The sequence below is a fragment of the Bubalus kerabau genome, chromosome 6 (genome assembly GCF_029407905.1).
Source record: "Bubalus kerabau isolate K-KA32 ecotype Philippines breed swamp buffalo chromosome 6, PCC_UOA_SB_1v2, whole genome shotgun sequence".
Lineage (NCBI taxonomy): Eukaryota > Metazoa > Chordata > Mammalia > Artiodactyla > Bovidae > Bubalus > Bubalus kerabau.
This window is the reverse complement of record NC_073629.1, coordinates 118121568-118131107: the sequence shown is the minus strand read 5'-3', so window position 1 is coordinate 118131107 and position 9540 is coordinate 118121568. Positions and strand designations below refer to the sequence as shown.

Here is a 9540-nt window from a genome sequence, read left to right as displayed (position 1 = left end):
ATCCAGATGAGGGCACAGGGCCTGGCCGCCCCTAATCTGCAGGGACATTCCAGCTCTCTCATCTGGCAGGTGGGCCGGAGCAGCATGCCAGGGCCTCAGGGAGACAGGCAAGACTACCTCGTCCGGGAGGGGGTTTGCAAAGGAGGGGATGGTGGGAAGGCCAGGTGAGCTCGTGAGCGTGGACTCGCACACACACGTGAAAACAGCTCTGGACTCATTCTCCCCGTCAGCCCCTATCCCATGTCCCTGGTGCCCAAGGCTGCTGTGCCCAGAGGCCACAAGGACAGGCTCGGGCCCTGTGGTCCCTGCAGGCCAAGCAGTGCCCTGAGGTCCATGGCAGCCAAAGGCACAGCTGGGAGGGGCAGGTGGGCACCAGGCAGGCTGAGCGGCCTCTCCCCTCCTTGTTGGCACGCCCAGCGGGCAGCCCATGAGAGCCCTAGGAAAGATGGAAAAGGTGCGGCCGGACCTCAGCCACGGAGCAAGCTGCCCAGGAGGGGTCCAGGTCTGCAGCAGGCGGGGGGGGGGGGGGGGGGGGGGGGGTGCGGCGTGGACAAAAACGCCCGCACCTGGGCACGCTGAAACCCCTCCCTGGAAAAGATGGCGTCCCGAGATCACCCGGAGTTCCGGGACCGCCAGAGTGCGTGTGGCCTCCGCTGGCTGCCTGTAGTGGCGTCTCTGGCTTCAGCTGCGGTGGCCAGGGTGGGCAGTCCGGCGGGCTCCCTTCTGCCCACGGCCTCTGCCACTCCGACAGCGCCCCCGGGGTTGTTCACACTCGGGCATGGCGCTCACACACCGAGAAGGACGGCGCTGAAGTGGGAGCCGCTGCGCACCGTGAGGGCGGAGCCACTGGCATTGTCCAAGAAGACGGAGGTGTACTGCCCGGCCTGCAGGGAGGCTCCGCGGTCAGCCCGGACGCTGTGGACCGCAGGCACGCCGACTGCTCGCCCCGCCCTGCCAGCCCAGATGCCTCACCGTCAAACCCAGCACCTCCGACCCCTGTTCTCACGCTTTCTCCCCAGCTCCATCAGCCTCTTGCACTGGCGGGCTCCCTTAGCTCGTGCGTGTGGGGGCAAGCCTCCAGTCGGGGCCAGAGTCAAGCTTTCTTTGCAAAACTCAGGCGAGAGGGTGCCCCTTCCACCACGGGCCTGGCCACTGACCCCTCTGGTAGAGCCATCATGAGGCCAGTAGTAGGGCCTGGCTACTCCAGATGTGGTCTAGGCACCCCAGGGTCACGTCCCCAGATGTGAAGCAGGAGCTCCCAGAAATGCAGAAGCCAGGCATTCCATCTCAGGACCCCAGGCCCACCACGCCGCCTGAGGTCACCATGCACGGACCAGACCTTTCAGCAAACAGCCACCGCGCCTGCAGCCACAGCCTGGCCTGCAGTTCTGGCGTTGCTGGCTGAGCCTGGGCGAGCTACTTAACCCTTCTGTGCCACAGTTCCCTGAGCCGCTTCACATCACGGTGGGTTAATGAGTAATTTATGTGAAGCGCTCAGAACAGGCCTGGCCTACTTAGGGCCGTTTGCATGTAAGCTGATTTTCAACACATCTGCAACTAGACTTTTGTTTCCAGGAAATCCTTTTCATCCATTTCTCGACCACCTGCCCTAAATCCTCACAGTCTAGAAAGAGACTGCTGCTTGGGGTTTTGTGTGGAAATAACCTCGTCTGCTTCCCGCAGTCTCAGTGGGCCAGCGGGTCGTGATGTCCTCCCTGGGACAGCTGACCTCTGTCACTGTCCTCCACCACTCCCCTGCCAAACTGAGTTCTCTCCGAAGGGCCAGTTCAGGCCAGCCCTCAACATGGGATGCCTGGGAGGTCAGAAAACAGACGGAGGAGCAGAGCAGAGGACAGGTGTCTGGGGGGCAGGCCAGATGTGGGGAAGGGAGATCCAGTAACACAGCTTGGCTCTGCAAGGACTAGTGAGAGTGCTCCGTGCTGCCCTGACCCTCATCAGGGCTTGGAGGTGGGGGGCACTGCACCCACAGCTCCCGAGCCCACTAGCACATCTCCCTGCCGGCGGTGGTCCCCCCACGGTGGATCCTGCCCCACATACCTGCAGATAGAGAACGCCGTTGACCGAGACGGTAAAGAGCTCGCTGCTGCCCTCCAGCCCCACGACGGCCTCCAGGGAGCTGTGGCCAAAGGAGACAGAGGGGGCGCCTGAGACCCCAGCCCCAGACCCCCCAACACCACCTGCAATGTGTTCCCCATCACCCAGCACCCGGCCAGGCACCACGGAAACGGCAGCCTTGGCCAGGCTTCTGGGGGAGGTGGTATCTGGACTGGGTCCCCAACAGGAGTGAGTACAGGACTGAAGCACACAGGACGGAGCGTGTGCCGCCAGGGCCGCCAGTCCAGGCTCTGACGGGGCAGCTGGAGGTGTGGGGGGCAGGCCGCTGGGAGTCTGGGTTCAGGCCAAGCCCTAAGCAGCTTCCCAAACTGGAGTGAGATGTGACCTTCACTCCTGCACGCCTTCTGCCACTACTGTGGCACACCTGCTCTCCACCCGGGCTGTCTGGGCACAGGGGTACAGAAAGGGCAGCCCAGCCCTTCTGAACCGACATCAACCAGAGGATGGATGGGTCGGCAGAGTGCCTGGGGAGGGGCCCTGCACAGACCGGGCAGGGGAGACCTCTGAGGACACGACGCTGGCATCTCAATCGCAGGATGGGCTGCTGCTGCTGAGCTGCTTCAGTTGTGTCCGACTCTGTGCAACCCCATAGACGGCAGCCTACCAGGCTCTGCCATCCCTGAGATTCTCCAGGCAAGAACACTGGAGTGGGTTGCCATTTCCTTCTCCAATGCATGAAAGTGAAAAGTGAAAGTGAAGTCGTTCAGTCCTGTCCGACCCTCAGCGACCCCATGGACTGCAGCCCACCAGGCTCCTCCGTCCATGGGATTTTCCAGGCAAGAGTACTGGAGTGGGGTGCCATTGCCTTCTCCTCGAGGGATGGTATAGTCAGCCCCTTTTGGGTGCAGGTGGGATGGAGGAGGTGGGGAGACCAGGGCGGCGGGTGCGGGATGCGGAGGGTCTGTTTGGGGCAGCGGGCGGGCGCCAGGAGGCTGGAGGAACTTTGCCAGCAGGCGGGGGAAGCCCTGAGGGAAGAGGCAGGCGCCCACTCACGCATGGTGCTGGCACCGGGACTCCAGGCAGATGAGCAGACGCAGGCGGTCCCGGGGGCGCAGCGGCCCCCGCCTCGGCGCCTCGGCCAGCGCTGCGGGGGAGGCGCGGGGGCAGTGATCACCGGGTGGCGGGGCGCGAGGGCGGCGGGGCGACCCCCACCCCTCCCCCAGCCCGGGTCCGGGCCTCACCCACGTGCAGCGTGGCGGAGAGCGCGTAGAAGCCGGCGACGGGCGCCGTGTACTGGCCGCTGGTCAGGTTCAGGCCTGGGCCGCGGCGGAAGGCGCCCTCGGCGTCGGGCTGCAGGCGCACAGACGGTCACCCCGGGCCCGCCGCGCCGCGCCCGCCCGGCCCCGGCCCGGCCCGGCCCGGACTCACCACGTAGTAGAGGCCGAGCTCGTGCAGCGCGCGCCGCTCCACCGACGCGTCCCGGCGCAGGCGGCAGTGGAAGGCGGCCTCGACGCGCGGCGCCCGCGGGCCGGGGGCCAGAGGCGCGGCCAGCAGCGCTAGCACGCCCGCGCTCCCCGCCGCCGCCTCCTCGTCGTCCTCCCGGCGCGCGGCCGGCACCGCGGCGGGAACGCGCGGGCCGGGCTCGGGCTCCGCGCACTCCCGCGTGCGCACCGCGCCTGGCACAGAGCGGGTGGTGGTCGCGCCGGGACCCCTACCCCTTCGCGGCCCGCCCCGCCGCGTCCCTCCCGGACACCTGCCCCAAACCTGGGCGCCGCTGAGATCGCGGGCACCGTTACCGATGACCCCCGGAACCGCGAGCCGGGCGCCCGCGCTCGGGAATCCACGGGAGACCCGCTCTGGCCTGCATGGTCTTAGGAACCGGCTTCCCGATCCCGCGGCTGCTCGCGTTTCCTTTCACGCTTTGGCTACCGGGAAGCTCAGGGCTGGTGCACCCAGGACCCCGTTCTCCTGCCTCACCTGTTTATCCTACCGCTTCTCACCCCGGGGCTGCTGCTGCTTTTTCTCTGTTTACATTATTATTGAATCAGGAAATACAGCAGGATAAGCCAGACCCGTCATTTGGGGAAAGAAGCTGAGTGTAAAGAAATTATTGCAGAGAATGTGGAGGTTCTTCAGCCGCTGAAACTGGTCTAGTTAAATGAAGGGTAGTTGTTAGTCGCTCAAGTCGTCTCCGACTCTTGGCGACCCCGTGGACTGTAGCCCACCAGGCTCCTCTGTCCATGGGATTCTCCAGGAGAGAATACTGGAGTGGGTTGCCAAGCCCTCCTCCAGGGGATCTTCATGACCCAGGAATCGAACCTGAATCTCCTGCATCGCAGACAGATTCTTTACCATCTGAGCCACCAAGGAAGCCCTAGTACATTAAATAGAAGTGCGAAAAGACTCAAGAGCTCTCCACAGTGAAATGAACTCTAGTCGGTACTCAGAGCCCACGCCTGGCAGCTGGCCGCAGTGCAGGGATACCGCCCTGGGTGCTAGAGCCCCCTCAGCTCTGCTCTCGCCCTCTGTGGCCTCCAGCCCCAGCCTGCTCCTCTCTGCGCTCCCGGGACTGTCCTCCCTGCCCCGTGAGGGCAGCCTCCTCGGGCCTGCCCGTTGGGCTCTGCAGCCAGCAGCAGAGATATGTCAGGGGAAGAGGCGGGGTGCAGGTGAGGGGAAGAAAGAGGCCTGAAATCTCCCTGGTGTCCCTGCAGGGTTCAGTGGAACACTGTGCAAGCTGAAGGAGCTCTGACTTCTCCCTAACAGTCCCCACTTGGGGAACGCAGGCTTGGATCTCTCAGCTTTTGCAAGTTCAGAGGCCTCCCAGGTGGGGCATAGAGGCTGGTCCCCAGGCACCTACTGAACACAGAGGCCAAGTCCATCCTCCTCTGTGAAGCTGCCTCCTCACCCACTCCTCCCCGACCTCCACCCGGCCCCGACCCACACACAGCCCTGACCCGGGCCAGCAACCCGAGCCATGGCCTCCCAGATACAGGTTGACAAGACCAAGGTCCAGCCGATCTCGGCTCCCCTGCCCCAGTTCTCCCCAGTGGGGTGTGTATCCCCACCCCGCCCTCCCCAGTGGGGTGTATACCCCCACCACATTCTCCCCAGTGGGGTGTGTATCTCTGCCCTGCCTTCCCCCCTGTGGGGTGTGTATCCCCACCCCTCCCCAGTGGGGTGTGTATCTCTGTGGTACCCACCCCCTACCTTTCAGCAGCAGCTGGAACTCCTTCAGTAGGACCTCAGGTGGGATGATGGGGCCTGGGGGGCCCTGGGAGCCGGGAGGCCCCGGGGGTCCTGGCAGACCAAGCTGAAAGAGAAGGTCGACAGTGAGGACTTCTGAACAGGCAGGACGCGGCTGGGGGGGGGGCACCGTGGGCACCCCCTCGGTGAGCTCTTGCCAGAAAGGCTGGTAACAAGGGAGCGGGGAGACTCCTGCTTTGACCCCTGAGGGAGGTCAGCCTCCAGTTCCCCTGAGGAGGCAGTGAAAGCTGCAGGCATAGGGCTGGGGTTGGCGGGCCGCTGGGGGCCAGGCTGGGAAGAAGGAGGCCGCAGTCCAGCCCTGGGGCTGAGGGAGGCAGAGGAGGGCAGGGGGCGCTCCAGGCTGCCCGTGAGTCTCAGGTAGGTCACCACCCCAGTCGGCAAGTGCCCCTGTGCCTGGCCACCCCGAGGGGGTCGGTCCTCAAGGAGCCCTCACTGGACTGGGCTGGGACTCTGCCGGGAGGCGCCTCGGGAGCCCCCAGCTCAGCTTGGGGGTGACGGGTCAGGTCCCTGTGGCAGCCCAGCTGGGGCGGCCCTGGGGAGCAGGGAGGCCAGGGCTCAGCAGGGCGGCACAGCGCTGCCTGGCGCACCCCACCGCAGGGGAAGCGGCCCTCACTGGGGCCCAGGTCAGGGTCAGCCGTCAGAAGCAGGGCCCAGGCCCCGCCCAGGCTGAAGGACGGTGGGCAGCAGTGGCTGCCCAGGCCCCCGCTGGCCCCCGGACTGTGTCACTCCGGTGCACCCGCAGGCCCCTCCTGCTCGGTCCCTGACTGCCCTGCAGCCCAGCGCAGGCCTCCCAGGATACAGAGAGGGAAGAGAAAGCAGCGAGCCTGGCATTCTAGGGGTGCAGGTAAATGGCCGGAACAGGCACCCCAACCTCAGGGTCATACGGGCCCCGACTTGACACTTCTGTGCTCTCCGGCCTGACGCGGAAGGTCTGTGCTCGTTGGGAGTGCTCAGGGTGGGGCCGGGGAAAGGCTCGGTGGAGGCTCGCACACGCGTGCACACACACTGGCTGGGCTCCAGTGCTCACCTTCAGCTTCTTGGCCTTGCCCCTGCTGCCCCTCTTGCTGTTGACGCCCTTGTCACTCTGCCTGACGAAGAGCATCCAGGCGTCCCGGGGGTCGCTGAGGCCGTGCGCCCGCTCCACGGGGGGCTCCTGGAACACAGCCGCCAGTGGGTTGTTTTGCCTCCCGGACAGGGCTGCCGGCCAAGCAGACCAAACGCTTGGCAAGAGGTCGCTGCACGGGGCTGGCCTCCAGCCCCCTGGGCCCCGTCAACAGTGCTGGCCCCCAAGCCAGCACAGCCCCAGCCCCCGGCCCCTTCCTCCCGGCCGCGGAGGGCAACCCCTGGGGAACAGTCGCTCCTCAGCCTGGACCCTGCAGGGGAAGACCCTGGGCATGGGTGGAGGAAGGCGGGGTGCCGAGCTTCAGGGCAAGAGGAAGCTGGCACTGCCGGGCCCCTCTCGCCTCCCTCCAGGGGAGCTGCAGTGCGTGCGCCTCCCTGAGGACTGGACCACCGGCCTCTCTGGGGGCTCAGGCAGGGCCACCAACAGCCAGCGGGCACCCCAACCAACCCCCGGGGAGTTCTCGGGAGGCCAATTTCCACCCTCAGGGCTGCGAGGCCTCCCTTCCCGGGCTGTTTCGGGCACCGCGGGTGGGGTGTCCCGCGCTGAGATATGGTGACGCGAGACCCCTGCCTGCCCTTAGGGCTTCTGAGTCACGTGCCCCGAGCTGGGACAGTGACAGGTCCAGAAACGTCCACCCCGCCCCCAGCAGGCTGCATTCTGACCAGTCCTGACATGGTGGAGCTCCAGGAGGTAACTTCCAGGGAGAGGCCTCCGGCCCTGTGGGCGGCAGGCCCTGGACAGTCTGGGCTCCAGGCAAGGCTGCCAGCTGGGAAGGAAACTGGCTCAAGAGGGCTTGGATGAGGTCATGGGCACTGACTCGGGCAGCTGATGGAAGGACCCTGGGATCTTGGAGCCGGCCAGGGTCACAGGTCTCACGGCCACTCTGCAGGGACCCAGGGCCTTCTTTCAGGAGCTGGTGTGGTGTGATGGGGACGGGGCTTCTGTGACAGAGGGACGTGGGTCGGAGGGAGACGCCTCAGAGTGCCCAGGGCATCCCCACACCTCCCTGGGTGCCGGGCCCTGCGAGGCCTCCCCCAGTGATTCCTCTCCACGAGTACCAGTGACCCCAGTTCACCATCCCACACCGCCTTCGTGGGAACACCCGGCAGGAGGACTCTGTCCAGGGTGGACTGTGTGCTGGGCCAGCCCTCCCACTGGCCCAGGAAGGAGTCTGTGGAGGGACTCAGACCCCAGTTTGGCTTGAAACAGAAACGGGTGGAACCACATTGATCTGGGGGCCTAGGAGACGGGCTGCGGCAGTGTGGGTGGGCGTCGGGCTACTGCCCTGGCTGATGGAGGTCTCCAGCCTCCAGCAGCTCTCAAAAAGAGCCCTGCCTCCAAGGCCAGAACCCACCCCTGGAAGCACCTGAAGCCCCTCTGTTTCCTGACCATCACAGCCCAGCCTCTGGAAACCCTGCCCCCTGGCGTCCCCCAGGGGGCTGAGGTAGTAGGCTTTGCCTTCAGTCCACAGGAAATGGCAGGGGGCGACGGGAGCAAGGGCTCTGGGGAGGCCCCTCCTGGGGAGTGATCGGGGCTGCCTGCCACTGTCACCTGTCTTCAGTGGGGGCATCCCCAAGCGGGGGCGTCGTGGTTCCCAAAGTGATGCTGAGAGCAGAGGTGCAAGCCTGAGCCTCCAGGCACCGCCCACAGGCATCTTCAGAGAAAAGAAACTCCAAGCACCCTCCCCAGAGCCCTCCCCTCCCTGCCTGGAGGCCCCACCCACACTGAGGGCAGCTCTGAAGGCCCCAACCCCCTGGTCACCCCCAACCGGACCACCCGCTTCTGCAGCCAGAAAGGAAGGAGCAGGGCAGAGCTAAGTGTTGGCCAGAAATCACACATCGGAGCCCGGCACCCCATCCAGACACTTTCTCCCTCCCTCCCCAGTTGGCAGGAAGGCAGTTGTTTATTTCCAGAGAACAGGCACCAAAGAGATAGGGGGCAGGGGTGGGGTGGGTAGGGGTGGGGGTCAGGGACTTGCTCACACTTTTACAGATACCCTCTTCCCAACTTCAGGAGGATGGAGTTATTTACACTTTACGAGTTTCCCAACCTGGAAGTCTCCAGAAAACAGGCATCTCCCCCCAATCCAGTAGAACTTTGCTTTTCATGACAACCCCAAAAGCCAAGGTCAGGGCTGGCCCTTAAGGCGCCGGGCTGTACAGGGGGCCAGCGCCCAGACCTCCGGCGCCAAGCCCGCAAGCTAAACGCTTTCCCATCCCCTATAGAGAGGGGGACACCCGGGTCAGCCCCGGTCCCCGCGGGCTCGCGACGCCCCGCTCCCCGCCGCCGCGGAAGCGAGCGCGCTGCGCCCGCGAGGCGCCCGGGGACCCAGGGGCGCGCGCTGCGGGCGGGGCGGCTGAGGCCCGAGGTCTCCAGGGCCCAGGCGGGCCGGGCGGTCTCTTACCGGCGGGCGGGCGGCCGGTCCCGCGGGCAATTCGTTCCCGGGCGGCGTCTCCTCGCGGGCGCGGCTCCCCGAGGGCGCACCGGGCTCCGGGGAGCCCAGGCCCACGGCGGCGGCCAGCAGACTAGCGTAGGCGAGCAGCAGGGCCCGCGCAGGGCAGCGGGAGGGGGCCATGCGGGCGGCGGGTGCCTCTGGCCTGCGATCGCAGCTTCTGGACTCCTCGGCCCCGGGCTCCGCGCCTTATAACGCGCTTGAATCCCCCGCCTAGCGCGGGGCGCGCCTCCCCGCCGGGCGCCGCCTCCCGGCTCCTGCGCGCGCTGCAGTCGTCGGGGGTTGGCGGGGGGCGGTGCGGGGAGGCGGGCCGCCCCACCGGGACGGTGCAGGGAGCGGCGTGTATGCTGCCGGGGGGTGCGGGCGGGCCGCGAGTGGGGACCGGGGGCGCGGGGTCAGCAGGGGCTGCGAGGAGGGCCGCGCGGGGGAGGCAGGGGCTTGGGGAGCCGCGGCTGGCGGGGGCCGGAGCGCCCCCTCCTGTTGGGCGCGTTTCCTCTCCGCTCCGGTCCGTCCTGCGCGCTGTCCAGCGTCTGCTTCGCGGGCACCCGGACGCCCTTCTCCAGGCCACGGGGTATCCCGTCTATCCTCTCTGTCCCGCGCGCCTCCTGCGGGGATCCTGAGACGC

General features: G+C 66.6%; 1 protein-coding gene across 2 annotated transcripts; it reads right to left on the bottom strand.

Moving 5' to 3' along the window:
• Positions 1–565: 565 nt before the first annotated feature.
• ERFE (erythroferrone) lies at positions 566–9089 on the bottom strand. 2 transcript variants are annotated; one of them, XM_055587039.1, is made up of 8 exons: positions 8868–9089; positions 6368–6493; positions 5284–5386; positions 3505–3752; positions 3318–3426; positions 3130–3220; positions 2059–2137; positions 566–884 (listed from the first exon to the last, which is right to left on the bottom strand). In XM_055587039.1, exons 1-8 carry the CDS (start codon positions 9036–9038, stop codon positions 786–788), a joined length of 1026 nt encoding a protein of 341 aa, XP_055443014.1. In that variant the 5' UTR covers positions 9039–9089; the 3' UTR covers positions 566–785. The 2 variants fall into 2 exon arrangements, with proteins under 2 accessions (XP_055443014.1, XP_055443013.1); XM_055587038.1 differs by lacking the exon at positions 566–884 and having other exon boundaries at positions 1717–2137.
• Between the last annotated feature and the right edge of the window lie 451 nt (positions 9090–9540).